The 19,858-nt window shown below is 37.8% G+C and overlaps 1 protein-coding gene across 2 annotated transcripts; it reads left to right on the top strand.

Annotated features, from left to right (window-relative positions):
* Positions 1-2,267: 2,267 nt before the first annotated feature.
* Positions 2,268-17,268, top strand: LOC147868613 (uncharacterized). 2 transcript variants are annotated; one of them, XM_087321428.1, is made up of 5 exons: positions 2,268-2,487; positions 14,789-14,876; positions 14,964-15,721; positions 16,015-16,423; positions 17,102-17,268. In XM_087321428.1, exons 1-5 carry the CDS (start codon positions 2,482-2,484, stop codon positions 17,119-17,121), a joined length of 1,281 nt encoding a protein of 426 aa, XP_087177554.1. In that variant the 5' UTR covers positions 2,268-2,481; the 3' UTR covers positions 17,122-17,268. The 2 variants fall into 2 exon arrangements, with proteins under 2 accessions (XP_087177554.1, XP_087177563.1); XM_087321437.1 differs by lacking the exon at positions 2,268-2,487 and adding an exon at positions 14,481-14,685.
* Positions 17,269-19,858: the final 2,590 nt, after the last annotated feature.

The raw sequence follows: 19,858 nt of genomic DNA, 5'->3' as shown, positions 1-19,858 counted from the left end.
TTCATCAATAGATAAACCCAATAGAGTTTGTGAGAGTGGGAGTGAAAAACTCATAGAATCCATCTCCCATACACAATAAAATATTTCCTAGATTTGTTTTCCAAGAGCAGAACATCTAGCCATAGGGGATTAATGTAAGAAAATGGTTGCCCCAACTTGAAAACTGTATATATATGTGCTTAGGCTAAAACATGGGGTTAATTTATAGTCCACATATGTGGAATTAAATAATAAAGCTAGAACATCTAGGGAGATGATGCAACACTAGATTGCCGGAAGGAGGTAAGCATCATGGTCTTGTGTTCCTTATATGCAATTTACTCCATTGACAAATCCTTGTTACTTATATGTTTATCTTAGCATATTAATGTTGTCATCAATATGGTGTTGGAAAGAGGATCAAGGACATGGGTAAATGTTATCATCAATATGATCTTGGAGAGGTTCAAAGACAATAAACCTGAACCCATGACATTTACTATGTACATCGTTGTATGATGGGCCAAGCTGAGATATCCAATTTTTTTTGCTTTTTTTTTTTGTAAATAGTTCATGGGAGTATAATTCAATTACATTTTCTAATTTTTAATCATTGTAATGGGACGCTACAATTAAAAGAATTTTGTTTTGCTATGTACGATAAGTCTTATTCTAGAAGCTTAAAGTGTTTATGATCCTTGGGCTTTTATAACTAACTTTGAACACTTATTCTTAGAAAATATGACCATGGGTCATCAAAGCCCTAACATAACAACCATGGCATACAATTCTCACATAAACTATGGACGGTATTATTCTAAAATATCTTGGATTGTATGCATAGTTGATTGAGACCACTATTTGATAAGGACCATGGGGCCGTCACCCCTTCATGCATTGGAACTTGGACATACTATAGACAAGAGGATGGCCTCCTAGGTCAAATGAATTGTCTCTAGGTTGCTACTGGTATGTTCTTATCGGATATAAGTAATTATTCTTTTAAAAAACAAACATGATTCTAGCATGTTTAGGGTATTACTCTATTATAATTTCATTGTACTTATTATAGCCAAGTCATTTATTGTTCATATTTTATTATTTCTTCTACTATTGTGTGCTTCTAATCCCAACATGATGGTGGCCACCTACTCATTATAAATGTTGCTTATGAAAACAAGTGTTTGTTTTGAAGTAGTTTCCAAAATATAGAATTCATCAACCAATATAATGGTTGGTTTATATAACTGATACGTGTGTTGAGTCCCTTTCTTAGGATCCCATTTGTAAACCTTTTCCTAAAGTTCAGACATATGCTAGAAATAATTTCTTTAGTTTGTTATGTTAAATCTTGTTCTCTAATTTCAATGTTCCCTTTTTTTTCTTTGAAATTGATGACAAGCTATAATTTAATGAGCTTGTAATGACAAGTTTGAATTTCTTAGCGTTGAGTACCTTTCTTAGGATCCTCTTTGTTGACATTTATGACTTAAGTTAACTTATGTCATGATGAGCTTATTTAGTTTGTACTCGCGCAAAGTTCTTATCTCTTGTACGTAAAGAAGTGCAAATTATTATGCTAGGGATATATACAGAATCGTGTGCATAGATTAGAATTCCTTTCCATGTATAAGTGTGATGCCAAATAGTAGAGGACAAAGGCTTAAGTGATGATAAAAAACAACTTATAAATTAATGATATTCATGTGCAAAAACACAAAATGCAAACTTTGTACAACACCATGTGGAAATGGCAGAAACTTAATGAAATAAGATTAGATGAGAATTTACCGATACTTGTGTTTGGATAGATGCACAATATATGACACAATGCCATATCATATAGTACACTCTAAGAGGATAATTGGCTCCACTTTCACACTAGAGTGCATAAGTCTTTAAAAAACCAACCCAATTTATATGTTCTTGTTAATTGGAAAGGGGTTTTTATTGGGGTCACAATAATATTTGGAGAATCTCTTCATCTCTACTACGGTTAGTTGATTTTTCAGAAGTGTCTATCGGTGACACTTTGTGCATAGGATGAACAATGGAAAATTTAATATTCTTATCATTCTTTTTTTATCACACCACAATAAAGGTACCTTTTGGAAGAAATGACATGTCAACATCTTGGTCAGAATGTTCTTCTGTCGTGATAAACATGCCAACACGCTCTAAAATCTTGTATGGTGTGTATGATGCTTGCTAACTTCTTCTTTCAAAAATTTAGTTGAGGATAAATGCCTTTACCAGACTTGATAGGCCACATTCCAATATCCTAAAAATGGAAATTCAATTAATAAACATGGACCAAGATGTCCTATATAGCTAGAGCATGTGTGGCATAAGGTTTTTAGATCTATTGAGTATACCACTTATGAAGGTTTGAGGTGTCTAATAATTGAAGATTATTTCGTCAAACTCTATCCAATAGTGTAGAAGCACATATTGTACTCTAGAAGTGCAATATTAGATTGCAATTGAGTCAATAATATCAAAATGAAGGTAATTTTAATCAAGCATGTTGGGTTTGAAAGAAAATAGTGTGGAATATTGCTCGACCACAACCGAGTCTTGAATCACTTCAATGAGAATCAAACACAGAAATGGGAAGTGGGGAGAGAACGCACGTACACACACAAACAATAGAGAGTACACATGATGTTTACATGGAAAACCCTGATTGGGAAAAACTACGGGAGCCCACAGACTCCAAACTATCACTATATAAGGAAGGTACAATCAGAGACTCGGAGGCAACAACCTCGAGCGCTGTATCTTCGCCAAGCGGTTACAACAGAGTATTGCTTTGTATCTCTCACTCTCTATAAAACAGTTATGCACATACAACAATATGACAACAACCTAACTTCTGTGATTGCCCTAGTTCATATTTATACTCATAAGAAGTTACAGATATTTACAAATATAGCCTCAATAGGCTTACTCAAAACATATTTACAAATATGTCTTCTCTTCCGCTTCTAACCAGGTCCATCCGATCTGGTTCTCACCGGGTCCTCTTCATTCATAACCGGATCCCATCCAGAGGGACCGACTTCCCAACAGGGTTATCATTCATGATGGAATTTTATCTCTACATACATATCAAGATTGATTGGTGAACATCTTAATCTTACATTCCAATAGATATTTAATTGGCCAAACAAGAAACGTCTTGATCAACTATACAACTATAGCCCACACTCCAAGTCTAGCAAAGAACATGTTATAAGCACATTCCCTGATTGTTTTCTGATTATGCATTTGTGTTTAGCCAAGGGTGTGATGGCTTTTTAGTTTTCGGACTTTGTAGACTAAATGTGAAAATCATGTAGTAGAAGCCATGATCTATACCATATTGGGGTTAATATGTAACAATCTACCATGTTTGGGGTTGATATGCCTTGCATGGGAACCTAGGTAGTAAAGAGAGTACAAACAAACATTATCTAAAACATACTTACATCTAGAGGGGGTGGATCCTTTGATTAGTACGCAATAAACATATACATGAGCAACAACTATTGAACAATCAATGGGATCTAAATGTGGGAGGGTCTCAATGATCAATAGGTGATCACTATAACTAAGAACAATTGTGGGAGTGGGGGGTATGGGAACTTAGGTAGTAAATATCCCATTGTCCCATTTGTACACACTAGGTTTAGGCCATCTTTGTAAATATTAAGAAGGGCAGTTGCCCTAAGTTAGTCAGTATATAAGTTACTGACTTTGTAACCCAGTTTGAGGAGTTGTTCATTCTGTACATTGAGCTGCAGAGCTTGAATAAAGTTCACCTTATGCCTAATGTTCTGCTCTCTCTCTCTCTCTCTCTCTCTCTCTCTCTCTCTCTCTCTCTCTCCTTCTTGCACTCGTGTTGATCTTGTTACTTGATTCAGTTGCTTGTAACCATTAATCCTCTAGACTTGTATATGTTAATGATCTTTCACTAGAGGAGTGCTAAGATTGTTCCGCACTATATGGTCGCAATCACAACATCTGGTATCAGAGCTTGGTGTTTTCGATTCTCTTACCACGTCTACGTAGTCTCCATTAGCAACTCTTCCTCTGTACACCTTGAAGATCTCGGTTGGCAACTCTCTACAAGATCATTTTTGTGAAGAGAAACACCTGCAAGACCTGCACTACATTGTTCTAAATCACCATTAAAGTAAGCTAGTTGGTTGTACTTTACCCTTGTGATTGTAGCCACTTGGAGTGAGATTTTGTTTTGGAGGCTCTGCCTCAATTGTGTTACATCGGAATAGATGACAATCTAATAGGTCAATTGATGCTATTTATTCGCTCATCGTAATCACTCGTAGTAGCTTGAACTCCAGGGAACAACCCCAATCCGTGTTTCATTCGGTTGAACGACACTCGGGAGGACCAGTCGGCTCTGTCCTCTCATTGTTGTAGTCAACCGAAGCAGGATCGACTTGGATAATCGGCATATAATCTGTGATCGACATCTTTAAATCTACATTCAAAATCGAATCGGCAAATTCAAGTCCAATTCGGCTAAGTCGATTGACTGTAGTCACTTTGGACAGAATTCGTTAATAGTCGAAATCGTTTCAACTTATGTCCAAATCCGACTAGAACAACATTGAGTGAGCCTGTTGGCTACACTCCACCATTGTTCATATTCGACTCCGGACAAAGTCTAGTAAATCAACACAGATGGCATCAACATCCGGCTCATAAAAAATGAGTCCAAGGAAGTTTGACGGATTGAACTTCAACTTCTGATAGTCAAGGGGAAAATCGACCCCATAAAAAATGAAAACCCTCAAGAAGGATACAAGCCAATTGAGTGCAGAAGCTTGACAGAATTGTTCGCGCCACAATTCAGATGCACTTGTCGGAGTCCGTGTACTTCATAGTGCAATCGTGTTCAACTGCCTTCCAACTGTGGACGACACTCTCGGACACCTACAAAAATGCCACAAAGGTATATCTGATTCAGTGCCTTTACAACCTTTGGATGAAAGAATCTTACTCGGTCCAAGTACATCTAAATAAGTACAAAAGTTTAAGTTCCCAAATTACGGCCCAGGGGACGACGATCGAAGATGAACTGAGAGCAATGTTGCTCATGAGCAGTCTCCCCCCTTCGTGGGAAACTTTCGTCACTACTTTGTACAACACGTTGACTGTTGCCGTCAAATACTCCTCAATCACGAGTGCAATTATGATTGAAGCAACTCGGAGGAAATCGTTTGCAAACGATTCGGCCAACTATGCTTACAAGGTTTGACCGACCGATCAAACAATCAAGGAAGAGATTCTTCACGACATCCGAACAACCAACGAAGTCGGAGCAAATCCCGGGACAATTGAGTTTGCAATTATTGCAAGAAACCCAGACACACCAAAACTAATTGCCGCACACTCAAAGCCAAAAACGACAAAGCTCAACGAGTGGATTAGAAGAGTGGTCGGAATGAGGAGGTCAATTACGTCAGCTCTTCAGCCGAAGTAGTGCTGAGCGACCCAAACATACTATCCATTGGTAACCCAGTCGAATCAGAGTTCTGCTTATGACTGAGGAATCAAGCACATGCCTCTTGAACTCGGGCACTTCATATCATGTGACCCCTCTTTGATCCCAATCTCAACAATACTCGGCCTGACATTCCGACTCTGTTCGAGTCAGAAATTCGCAACATTGTGCTATCATCAGAATTGACAAAGTAGAGCTCAACCTTCCAAGTGGCTCTACATTAGTACTACATAATGTCCGACATGTACTTGAGCTATCAAGACCTTTGATCTCAGTTGGCCAATTGGATGAAGACGGCATTCATGCTGGCTTCTCATTTGGAGGGTGGACACTCCACAGGGGGAACCACCTGCTTGCTCGAGGACCAAAAGTACATTCATTGTACTCATTGTATGTCATACTTAGAGAGGGTGACCTGTTCTTGGATGATATCCCCGTGTCATCTCTATGGCATGGACGACTCAGACACCTTAGCAAGGCCAACATAACGCATTTATCTAGTGCCAGATACATCCCTAAAATCTCCTTCTCTGATCATCAATTTTGCAAGTATTGCCAATTGTACAACAAATAGATAGTCGCATCACGCCCGACATCAGCATTGAGAGAATCGAGTCCACTCGATTTGGTCTACTCGGACGTTTTTGGTCCAATGCCACATTAGTCTCTCGACGGTGCTTTGTATTTCGTCAGCTTTATTAACGACTCGACTCGGAAGGTGTGGGTTTATCCGATCAAAACCAAAGATCGAGTGTTCTCGACTTTTTCCGATTGGCTCACTATGGTAGAGAACCAAAACGGTCGAAAACTGAAATGCCTTCGAACTGATAATGGAGGAGAGTTCAAATTTGAAGAATTCGGCAAATTTTTCCGACAACAAGCGTCGGGGGCTCTAAACTCCCCTCGAGAACCAAAGATTAGTCTCCCTGCCAAATTTGATGGTACGAGGTCTTTATTTCGAGGTTTTTTGAATCTAGTCCGTTTGGTTATTCAGTTACATCCCAATCGATACCCAATTGACACGGTTCGTGTGGGATTAGTGGGAACCTTGTTATGTGGTACAACATTAGCATGGTTTGCACCACTTCTTGAGAAGAAATCACCATTGCTAGACGATTTTGAGGCATTTGTTAAGGAGTTTCAGGCTAGTTTTGGAGACACCGACAACACTAGGACGACGACAAACAAGATTCGAAGACTCCGGCAAGGAGATCGTCCCGCGTTGGCGTATGCAGCTGATTTTCGTCTTTTGGCACGCGATATTCCTTGGGATGAGGCGGCTTTAATGGATCAATTCCGCCAAGGTTTGCGTAATGATGTCAAAGATCTTCTACTTACTTTCCATGAAGATCCGAAGTCTCTAACAAAGGCCATTAGTCAAGCTGTGCGATGTGATAATCGTCTTTTTGAGCGACGTTCTGAGCGCCAACAAATGTTACGCCGCCAACCAGAACAAACGTATGCTTCCGTAGTCGCAACGCCCCCACAAGCGGGGGATGGCCCAACTCCGATCCGATGGAAATAGAGACAACACAACGTCGAGGGCCTTTATCCGATATTGAGAAACAACGACGTTGGGCGCACCGCCTATGTCTATATTGCGTCGGTCCAAGACATATAGCCGTGAATTGTCCACATAAACCTAGATGTAAAGTATACCAAGTAAGTGCACATGATATTCCTACTTCAAGCTCTATTGTTACTTCTAATAACGTTAATAAGCCTAATAGTCCATGCCATGAGAATAGATTCGACGTCTTGAGTCAATTAGAGGATGTGTTAAACGAGTAAGTGCGGCCAAAATAGGAGCCATTTGGTTGGACCATCCTAGATATGTAGAGTTAGTCCCTAGTCGTGGTTCCATTTTATCAAGTCAAGTGAGTAGAGTTTTTTCTGCACAAGATGAGCTTACCACATCTACATGTCATCGAGTCCTAGCCTCTGCCCTCCTAGATTCTGGAGCCAACTCTTGTTTCATGGATCGTGAATTTGCATTGTCACAAAACATTCTCTTGAATAAGCTCCCGAACCCAGTAGTCATAGGAGTCATTGATAGCCGTCCCATAGCATCAGGTGATATAGTCGAGGAGTCCGAGCCAATTCGTATAGTTCTTGGCGATTTGGCAAGCATAATCTCTTTCAACATTATTCGTAGTCCAGAACACCCAATAGTTCTAGGTCTCCCTTGGTTTGAACTCCATAACCCGAAGATTGATTGGATGAAAAGAACAATTGAGGAGACCCAAGAAGAAAGAACAAAGGCCACATCCCTCAAATCTCCGACATTTGATACTAGACCCCATAAGTTATCTACCATCTCTTTATGTCAATTACGTGAGGAAGGGGGGACTGAGCATATGTTTGTCTTCGCAATAGTGGAAACTCCATCATCCACCTTACATGAAGGGGACATTAAACTACTAGATAAATACAAAGAGTTTTCAGATGTCTTTGATAAGGTGAAGGCCAATACATTGCCGGAGCATCGGCCATACGACTGCCCTATTGACTTGCAACTGGGGAAAGAACCTCCATGGGGCCTAATTTATAATCTTTCCCTTGTAGAGCTAGAGACTTTGTGGGAATATATCGACGAGAATCTCGCAAATGGATTCATTCGGCATTCTTGATCCCCTGTTGGTGCACCTATCTTCTTCATTAAGAAAAAGAATGGGTCTCTTCGGTTGGTCGTGGATTATCGAGGGCTAAACAAAGTGACCATCCGGAATCGATATGCTTTTAAACCGTTAATCCCGAATCTTTCGGAATGTTAGTGGAGCAAAATATTTCATGAAATTGGACCTTTGTGGTGCATATAATCTAGTTTGGATTCGTCCGGGGGATGAATGGAAGGCTGCTTTTCACACTCGCTATGGACATTTCGAGTATACTGTGATGCCATTCGGTCTCACGAATGCACCTACAGTTTTCCAACATATGGCGAATGATATTTTTCGAGATTTTCTCAATGTCTTCACTATAGTTTACCTAGATGACATTTTGATCTATTCGAAGACCCAAGAGGAACATGATGAATATGTTTGTAAGGTACTACGTCGGCTACGAGAATATGGTCTCTATGCAAAATTAGAAAAGTGTAGTTTTGGCCAGAATCAAGTGGAATTTTTGGGGTACGTTGTATCCTCAGATGGTATTTCTATGGACCCCATGAAGGTTCAAGCAATTCTAGAGTGGCAAACTCCCCTTTCAGTGTGCGACGTGCAATGTTTTCTCGGGTTTGCAAATTTTTATCAGAAATTTATTAAACATTATTCTAAGGTCGTGTTTCTGCTCACTCAACTCACACACAAAAATCAACCATTCATTTGGAGTTCGGATGCAGCCGAGGCATTTGAAAGTTTAAAACAGGCGTTTACAACGGCACCGATCTTAGCACATGTCGACCCAACAAAACGCTTCATCCTTGAAGCTGATGCATCCGATTTTGCACTAGGAAGTGTCTTGTTGGAGACTAGAGATGACGGAGAGCTAGTACATCCTGTCGCCTTTCATTCGAGATTCCCAACCATTGTAATAACACGTTTATGCGTATAGTTTTTAGAATATATAATCTAATATCATAAGGATATTTTGAATTACTTTATATTCTAGAATGTCCTAGAATATTCTAGAGTGTTCTATATGCTAGAACCTTCTAGAATACTCTATAAACCTTCTAATTACTAAATTACCCCAGAATATTCTAGAGTGTTCTAGATTACTCTATAGAGAATTATAAATAAGGAGCTATCAACCATCCAAAAACCAAATTGGTTCAACGCCATCCTATAGCTCCCTATTGCCTACTCTGTGTACTCCATCTTATATCGCAATAAAATACTTTCTTTTCAATTCTCTCTTTCTGCCTCATCAATATATCTCTTTCCCTTTCTCTCTCTCTCTCTTTCTTCTCTCTTTCTCTCTTTGTGTGGACAAGATCCAGGAAATGCATTTTGTTTAACTATGGATCAGACGACGAGATGAGATACTGACTCTCGAACCCCAAGCATAGACAGATCATCCGAAGTTCAGACGTCATGTTCAATGAGTTGGCTATGTATAAGACGACCGAAAGGCCTATTGAAGTCCGAAGGGTAACTTTTTCCGAAGTGTTGACCCTTCACGAAGGCCCAACACATAACACGAAGTCGGCTTCACGGGTAGCTGAAACCTCTACCACTGACTCGGTAGCGCCCAACTCGGCACAACCGAATGGTTCGGCTTTGGATCATCCGACCCCAACACCTGATGCGACTAGTTCAGTCATCCTTCGAAGATCTGAGAGACTGTTGCAACCCCCGAAGAGGTACTCTCTTGGAGTCTTCTTCATGGACCCTAGCTAAACGTCGTCATATGAAGAAGCATTGGCATCCGTCGATTCGGCCCCATGGCATCTGGCAATGGAGTCGGAAATGCACTCCATTAGAGCAAACAATACTTGGGACTTAATCGAATTAGTGAAAAATCGACGCGCTCTTCTGTGCAAGTGGGTCTACAGACTAAATGAGACATCTGATTTGACCACTCCAAAGTTCAAGGCCAGGTTAGTTGTGAAAGGGTTTCGACAAGAATATGGTGTCGATTTCGACGAAATTTTTTCACAAGTGGTGAAAATGACGACCCTTCCATTTATGCTCGGCGTAGTGGCAGCCGAGATTTTGGAGCTTATTCAGCTAGATGTAAAAACGGCTTTCCTCCATGGTGATTTAGATGAGGAAATTTATATAGAGCAGCCGAAAGGCTTTGCAGTATTTGGTCATGAACATCTAGTTGAGTTGCAATCGACTATTAGTACCAATAATCTTAATTAATTTGTCTTTCCATATTGTTACATGAGGTATACATATGAGAGTTTTGGTCGGCCTAGGGCAATATGTGGCTCATGGATTGAGTGGTATACCAAAATTGATGTCCCATTTTTGGAATAGTTCTAGTGAAAGAGCTACTTGATGCTAGATTCTAACCTCTTTAGTGGGTTGATTGAGTCTCAAAAATTTGTTGCAACTTTTGTACAAGTGCATGTCTTCCTCTATTTGTTGATTGGCTCACCATTGTTAATTGCAACATTTGTAGTACTGTGTGGAGAACCAACTAGGCCTCAATTTCCATGAGACCTATAACTACTATAGAAAAATGACATGCATATTAGTTGGTGTAGATTGTGACATCCTTGATCAATACGAGCGGGTGATCAAAACTAGTTACATGGAAGTCATCTAGCCAAAATGGACAAATGTCCCAATTAGTTAAGTTTGTGGATTGTGGATTCGTTCATTGTATCATTGTATTGGTGAGTTTGGCGTTAAATCTTGTTATAATTTATAGACAATGTTTCAATGCAATGGAAACATAATACCCAAGAGTGCTTAACACATCATGTTGGAAGTCACAATAAAATCAAGCGACCATGTTGTCATCATATTATTTGTTGGGTGAAGGTTGGATTTACAAATTTTGCTTTAAATTGGGGCAAGTGTGGACAATTAGTGGACGAGTGCATGATGTTGGCTAAGCAAGATCTGGGGCAGAAAAGGTCTATGTGGGTAAATTGACAAAATTTGATTAAGCAGTAACCTTTAAATAAAAAAGGGTCAACAATAATAAAGAGCCTATAAAAATAACCATAATCTATGTTTACATGGTCTTTTGACCAAAACTACCCCCAAAGTTTCTAGGTCAATCATGGTATTGCAAGACATATAAATAGAATAGGAGATATATAACAAATTCTTAAATATATATAATTGTTATTGCAAACAAGGTATTTTGTCGGTAATGCAAACATTGGAAATACATTAAAAAAAAAAAAACATGAGCGAATGAGCCTAACATTGTTTACAAATGATCACATGAAGAATCATCATGAAAGTTTTTAGGGATATCACTCATAATAATCAACATCTTAATACTAGAAACCTTATGAAAGGTAGGCATACACATATTACCACACAAATATGTGTATTCCAAAATTGTAAAATTTAGCAACTCTTTACAACATATAATCATTTGTATGCTTCGAAATGAATGTAGAAATATTTTTTATTTATGAATTGATGGAACAAATAACAATCAGCAACGGTTCGGTTTGAGAGGGTCAAAACTGAACCGTTTAATTTTTTTGAAACCTGACCCAAACCGAACCGAACCATGAAACCATTAAAAAATTTCCAATCCCTTAAACCATTAACCGTTAAAAACATAGTTTGGTGGTTCGGTTTCGGTTTCAACTTAGGTCAAAATTCAATTAAAATTTTTTAACATTTTTTAAAATTTTATTATTTTAAAAATTTAAAAATTTAAAGATTTTCCTAAAATGTGAGAATAAGGCCTGAAAATGTAAAGGTTGTTTAAAAAAAAATTTAATTTTTAAAAAAAATTAATTTTTTAAATTAAAAAAAACCGTTAAACTATTTAAACCGTGGTTTCTAACTGTGGAAACCAAACCGGACAGTTTAGAAAAACCTGACCTGAACCAAACCAAACCAATTTAATCATTAAGCCTCAGTTTCGCAGTTTGGTTCGATTCAAACCGAACTGTTGCCGACTGTTAGGAACAAAGAGATTTTTGAAACTCCTTACCACCTTGCTTTAGGGATCTCCTAGTTTGATAATATTCATCAGAGATGGAGAGAGTGGTTTACTAGGCAAAATTTTATAAATGATTGAGGCATTTTTTATATCTAAGGGTGAGATCTGGTACAAATTCTAAAATTTTTGAGGAGATTTGGATTATGGTGGTGTGCTTATCGGTCTAGCACATTTCGACCAATCGCTATAAGTTTGATTTTTAGGGGCAAAAGCTCTCATGCGGTGAGGTGATGCTAAGTATCTGGTTTGAGCTAGTGGCCTGGCTGCGTGGACGGTATGAACTCAATTCAGGGGGAATCGGATGAAGCAAAAAGTGCAAGGTCTATGTACTTGCTGAAATGGGGTTGTTCTCCCATGATGGTCAAATCTTCGACAAAGCCTATGTGGAACTACCAGGCGCCTAAGTAGTTGTTTTCGCCAATGGCTCTCAATATTGTACATGGGATGAATAATATGTAGGTATAGTTGATAAAAGATGAGTAGAAATTGTGTAAAATGGGTTTTGTTTCAGTTTTGTTGGGGATAAGGGCCGCATGAGTTTTGTTGGTTTTGGAGTCGTTCCTCCATGTTGTATATACTTATTCCATTGTGGATTCGAGTTGAACATTGTTTTATTTGGTTTGCTAACTAATGCGAAGTAGTGTTTTTTTGGATAAAAAAAACAAAAAAAAACAACACATGCTCATAATTTACATGTGAAATGTCAAGAGTTAGAGACTAGATTGAAAGATAGAGATTTAGAGAAAGAAAGCGTGTAAAAGAGAGAGAATATTTAAATAAAAAGTTTAACTCAATCCAGAAAAGTCCACTTGAGGAAACCCCAAACCCAAGATATTTGAAAATATGAACAGGGGTCATCGAAGCCCTATCGTAACAAACATGGCATACAATTCTCACATAAATTATGGACGGGATTATTCTAAAATATCCTTGACTGTATGCATAGTTGATTGAGACCACTATTTGATAAGGACCATGGGGCCATCACCCATTCATGCATTGGAACTTGGACATACTATAGACAAGAGGATGGCCTCCTAGGTCAAATGAATTGTCTCTAGGTTGCTGCTGGTCTAGTCTTATCCGATATAACTAATTATTCTTTTAAAAAACAAACGTGATTCAAGCATGTTTAGGGTATTACTCTATTATAATTTCATTGTACTTATTATAGCCAAGTCATTTATTGTTCATATTTTATTATTTTTCTACTATTGTGTGCGTCTAACCCCAACATGATGGTGGCCACCTACTCATTATAAATGTTGCTTATGAAAACAAGTGTTTGTTTTGAAGTAGTTTCCAAAATATAGAATTCATCAACCCATGTAATGGTTTGTTTATATAACTGATACTTGTGTTGAGTCCCTTTCTTAGGATCCCATTTGTAAACCTTTTCCTAAAGTTAACAGACATATGCTAGAAAGAGTTTGTTTAGTTTGTTATGTTAAATCTCGTTCTCTAATTTCAATGTTCCCTTGTTTTTTATGACAATCTATAATTTAATGAGCATGTAATGACAAGTTTGAATTTCCTAGCATAGAGTACCTTTCTTAGGATCCTCTTTGTTGACATTTATTACTTAAGTTAACATATGTCATGATGAGCTTATAGTTTGTACTCGTGCAAAGTTGCTATCTCTTGTATGTTAAGTAAGAAGTGCAAAATTCAAATTATTATGCTAGGGATATATACAGAATCATGTGCATAGATTAGAATTCCTTTCCACGTATAAGTGTGATGCCAAATAGTAGAGGACAAATGCTTAAGTGATGATAAAAAACAACTTATAAATTAATGATATTCCTGTGCAAAAACACAAAATGGAAACTTTGTACAATACCATGTGGAAATGGCAGAAATCTAATGAATAGGATTAGATGAGAATTTACCGATACTGATGTTTGGATAGATGCACAATATATGACACAATGCCATATCATATAGTACACTCTAAGAGGATAATTGGCTCCATTTCACACTAGAGTGCATAAGTCTTTAAGAGACCAACCCAATTTATATGTTCTTGTTAATTGGAAAGGGGTTTTGATGAGGCTCACAATAATATTTGGATAATCTCTTCATCTCAACTACATTTAGTTGGTTTTTCAGAAGTGTATATCGGTGACACTTTGTGCATAGAATGAACAATGGAAAATTCGATATTCTTATCATTCTTTTTTTATCGCACCGCGATAAAGGTACCTTTTAGCACAAATAACATGTCAACATCTTGGTCGGAATGTTCTTCTGTCGTGATAAACATGCCAACACGCTTTAAAATCGCGTATGGTGTGTATGATGCTAACTTCTTCTTTTCAAACATTTAGTTAAGGATAAATGCCTTTACCAGTCTTGATAGGCCACATTCCAATATCCTAAAACAGGAAATTCAATTAATAAACATGGACCAAAATGTCCTATAAAGCTAGAGCATGTGTGGCATATGGTTTTTAGATCTATCCAGTATACCACTTATGAAGGTTTGAGGTGTCTAATAATTGAAGATTATTTCGTCAAACTCTATCCAATAGTGTAGAAACACATATTGTACTCTTATAAGTGCAATATTAGATTGCAATTGAGTCAATATTATCAAAATGAAGGTAAGTTTAATCAAGCATGTTGGGTTATCATTCATGATGGAACTTTATCACTACATACATACCAAGATTGATTGGTGACCATCTTAATGTTACATTCCAATAGATATTTGATTGGGCAAACAAGAAACGTCTCCATCAACTATACAATAGCCCACACTCCAAGTCTAGCAAAGAACATGTTAAAAACTCAAGTAAGTCTCCCTAAATCTTTAATTACTCATTTCTAATGTTGGTAATTTAAACTTATTACTCATTTCCATTATAATTAATATTTCTAGGTGGCATAAGAACATCATTGAATAAAGAGATTCTTCAAGATTCTGGATCATCTAATCATGTTGAGATCCTCACAATTGGCACATTAGGAATAAGTGATTTGTTGGCTAGTTTGCATTCAAACCAAGATTATGATAAAAAGATAGGAAGTCATGATAATGAATTAGTTGATATCATTAGAGAAGAAGAAGATAAATTGGATGGGGATAGTATTGGAGGTACAAAGTTAGACAAGTCGGTGTCTGTAAGGTTGATGAGTACTAATGACAATTGTATATTACAAAAGCTACTTCAAGAAGAGTTGCAAAGGATCTTATGCTTCAAACTAGAGGTTAACCCATTGAAGAGAGAAGAACAAGAAGACAAACTTATAACAAAGGATAATAAGCTAAAGGATAGTATATTAAGAAAGAAAAAAGCTGGTAGAAAACAATGTCATTGCAAGGATCATAAATTCAATCTCTTGATAGATGAAATAGGTTCAAATGGGGCTTATGGACCAAAAGGGTTTCTCCATAGTTTTCTTCATGACATGCCACCTACATCCCCAAGTAGTAATTATTGTTTGCTTCAAGGCATGAGTAAGAAAATCCTCCATCACATGTCACCAACACCGACACCAACATGTGTAAAATTACCTATCTTTCTTGTAAAAAATGTATTAGTGAAATTATCGGGAATTTCCAAGCCAATGGGCAAGGCCGGAGCTCCACAAAATATCATTCCACAAGACCATGTTCCAAGAAGCATGGTGCAAAAGGTACTAATTACCTTGAATTATAACATGCATTTTAACAAGCCTTGAACATTTTTGATATTGAGTATTGGCACCACACATATGTACCTAAACACCTGAGTGTTATCACCACACATTGTGAATGCAGTATATATGTATGGGTAGACCATGTGTTAAGTTCTACCTATTAGACTAAATATAGTATTAATCATAACTATATGAAGATTTTGATGACCTTATAATTGTTGGATGGTTCATTACATTTTATTCTAGTTATATAGTGCTACTTTCCAAGAGAAGCGTTCATTGTAATGTAGGTGTTGGAGATGATGAAGAGGAAGATGCAAGTATCATCACGTGGTTTGGCAAGAAGGAAGCGCTACCCAACAAGCAACCATAACATTAAGAAATTTAATACACATCCAAAGGATGATAGTTTCATGCTTTGTTGCTATAGAGCATTAATGGCAATAGAAAATCTAGCCATCAGTAATGAAATTAGACATATTGAACATCGTCAACAAATTGATGATGGGGATGGAGTTTTTCGTTGCTCCTTGTCTAGCCCATTCTCTAATGACGTTAATAGACCTTCTTCTTCTTCATTTGCTCTTAGTAGTGATTCTAGTGTTCATGATAATGATGATGAATTCATTAGTGACAATGGACATCACAACAAGATAATACATCCCCTCAAGGAATGTTGGATCATCACAGATGATGAATGTAAGTCCATCTTACTTTTCCTTTGCAAGTGTATCCTACTTTTTCATAAAAGTATACTGTGTGTGTGCATCTGTATTCAACCAACGTAGTAATATAAAAATCCTTTTTTAACTCTATTGTAATAGGGTGGATATATCTCTATGGTACTCTCTTGTTTCCCAAAAAAGTAGTGATAATATATATATATATATATATATATATAAACAAAATGACAATATAAAAACCCCTCTAAAATAGGAGGATCGCCTCTCTTTTTTCAAACACACACACACACACACAACATGACAATATAAAAACCCCTCCAAAATAGGAGGATCTTTGCACCTCTCTTTTTGTTGTATTCCATTGCAGCCATCAAACAAGGACCCATTTCGCAAACTCCAATAGTACTAGATACCCCAATATTTAAGGTAGTAAAAAACAACCTTATAAGATGGTGAGGATAGAGTTTTGGCTAACGGAATGAAAAGCCATTGTAAGGGTAACAAATCATCCCCAATTAACCTCAAATTGCCAATATTATATGAAACAACTACTTCTAACTAATCTATACAACATTTTTTCTCAGGAACATATTTTGAAATAATTGTTGCATTGTTCAAAACATTTCCCTACAAGTAGTGAGTACTATGAAGGATTTACATGTTTAATTCATTTTGTTTTTTTATGTTTTTGTAGACTTTATACTTGAGTTGTGAGACTATGCTAAACTCACAACCCTATAGAAGTACAACCGGAATGTGGTTTTTGATGGAAATCAAAAGTGACAATCAATTTTAGCCATATGTCTACATCAATTTGACCAACTGCAGTCTCTCTCTAATCCAAAGCAATGTCCATATTTGTCTCAAATTCCCTTGATAACAACATATCAAGTTTATGTATGCTTCACAAATCCTTCAACTTAATGAAGAGCCTTATGAATTTATACATTTCAAATTTGTCATGGTCTTTATGGGTGTATGTGAAAGTGGATGTGAAAATCACTTGCAAACATATGTATTTATGTATATATATATTATTGGTACTAAGCTTCTAAACGTGTCAATGTTCTCCATCCTTGAGAACCCTTTTTTTACATGTTGAGTTGCCAACAATCATCCATGACATTATAAACCCTAAACCAAAACCCATATAAGGGAGAACATTAACAATTTGTGCAAAGCTTTAATTATCTTGGTACCAATGTACCCACCACAAATAAGTGAAGTGTATGCTTTGACCTAGGCTTCTAGCTAGTTGGAAAAGTTATTATACGTTTGAAATTCAATGTAACTAATATGATACTCATAGATGGGAGAAAAAATTACTGTAACTATTTATTGCCATGGTAACACATGTTTTACTTGATAGAGTAGAAGTCTGGGGAAGCACTATGACCTCGTGATGCATGGAATAGATTGAGAAAATTCAAAACATTTTTTAAGGAGACAACTAGGAGTTAAATCCACCACCTCCAATCATGTTATGCTCTTTCAAACATGTGTTTGTTCTATAGAGATATTGGTGGAACAGAGAGTCTATCGATACATTACAAAAGTCAAGAATACGTGGAATTATCGATTACCACGTCTTGCTTGGAATGTTGAATTTAAACTACAAAAGAATCACAAAAGATAGGGACCATGTGGAAGACCTAGTAGATCATTCTAGTGATGCTAGAAATCAACAACATTTTGGTTTCAGCTTAGCTGGTTTGTCCTTGTGCAAACCAAACTGGTTAAGCCTTAACCGGCTTGGGAGTTTCCAAACTTGAACTAAATTGGTTCCTAAACCAGTTAAGTCTAAATAATTTAGGAACCAGTTTAACCAAGCCAATTAAGCCTTAACCGGTTTGGCCTAAAACGGTTCAACTTGGTGTCAATCATCCCAAATAGAATGCAAACCCATTAAGGAAGCTCAAGCTTGAACCAAACCGAACCTCTAGTTTGTTTAAAAACGGTTTAACAATTTGGTTCAGGCTTGAGCTAAGCTGTTGCCTGCTCATAAGTGATGCCACAAAATATGTAGTGGAAAGGTTAATGGAGCCACTAAGGAATAAGTGGGAAGATGCTAAAAGGACATTGCAAACATCAACCTTGAAAAGTTGAATGTTGAATTCAATATAAAGCAAGAAGGTCTACAAATCATAGTCAACCTTATCTCATTACTTAAATGAGATAAGGTTGACTATCCTTATTTTGCAAGAAGCTAGGAAGTGGACTATCCTTGTTTTATGAGCAATCAAACGCCATGATCAATTGGCTTAAATCCTATGCAATATGGCTCTATGATGAGTCACATCCAGGTTGGTGCACACATCCCAATTTCACGTGAATCAACAAGCCTTAGGGAGCGAGCATCAAGTATTTGGGTTTTCCAAATCGGATCCAAATCGGTTTTCCAACACATGGGATCTCGTCCCTCACTACCGCACAAGAAGGCAATCGACTGCAGATGGATATACAAAGTGAAGTATAATGTTGGCGGTTCTGTCAACTGCTACAAAGCTCGCCTCGTAGCAAAGGGCTACGCACAAACAGAGGGAGTCGAGTGTGAAGAGACCTTTGCCACGGTGCCAAAGATGAGAACCGTGCGGACCGTGATAGCGCTTGATGCAACAAAAGGGTGGCACCTCCATGAGATGGACGTCAAGAACGCCTTTCTTCAAGGCGAATTAGAAGAGGGGGTGTACATGGTACAACCACCCGGCTTCGAATCCAACATTCATCTGAAAGCTGTATGCCGACTCAAGAAGCCTCTATATGGCCTTAAGCAAGTACCATGTGCTTGGCACTCGAAGATAACACAATATCTTCATCCAATTGGCTTATGAATGTCAAAATCTGACAATTCTATCTATGTAAGAAGTGATTCTGAAAGTCTGATTGTCATCATCCTATACGTGGATGATCTGGTCATTGGAAGTGAGCATCTAGTCGACATCAACAAGCTCAAGTCCCTCCGCTCCAACAAATTCGAGATGACATACATGAAAGAGTTCCATTACTTCCTTGGCATTGAGGTAATCCGGACTCCAACTGGAGCAATGATCTCTCAACGGCTACATCCTCAACTTGTTATACAAGTTCGGAATGACTGAGTGCAAATCTATCACAACCCCTCTCGATTGAAACCTCAAACTTGATGCCGACTCCGGCACCACAGCGTGTGAACCGACTCAATATCGACAACTGATTGGGAGCCTCATCTACCTCATGATCACTCGACCCGACCTGAGCTATTCGGTCGGGCTCCTTAGCCAATTCATGCAAACTCGACGAGATATCCATTTGGATTGTGCTAAGCGAGTGCTATGATACGTGAGTGGAACGATGGACTATGATATTCTCTATAAGTTGACCACACCAATTCAACTCGAAGGGTACATAGATGTCGATTGGGTCGGCTACAAAGCCGATTGACTATCAACCTTCAGAAGTAGAGGCATCTCTT

This window comes from Azolla caroliniana, unplaced genomic scaffold, assembly GCF_043228905.1.
Source record: "Azolla caroliniana isolate FFs.n. ecotype wild unplaced genomic scaffold, voAzoCaro1.0.p SCAF_1, whole genome shotgun sequence".
NCBI classification, from domain to species: domain Eukaryota; kingdom Viridiplantae; phylum Streptophyta; class Polypodiopsida; order Salviniales; family Salviniaceae; genus Azolla; species Azolla caroliniana.
This window is presented reverse-complemented; position numbering and strand designations above follow the sequence as displayed.

Excerpts from the sequence above, each read along its gene's own strand:
- LOC147868613 (XM_087321428.1), top strand. Across the intron at positions 15,722-16,014 it reads CAAGAAGCATGGTGCAAAAG|GTGTTGGAGATGATGAAGAG; the intron begins GTACTAATTACC and ends ATTGTAATGTAG. Across the intron at positions 16,424-17,101 it reads GATCATCACAGATGATGAAT|ACTTTATACTTGAGTTGTGA; the intron begins GTAAGTCCATCT and ends ATGTTTTTGTAG.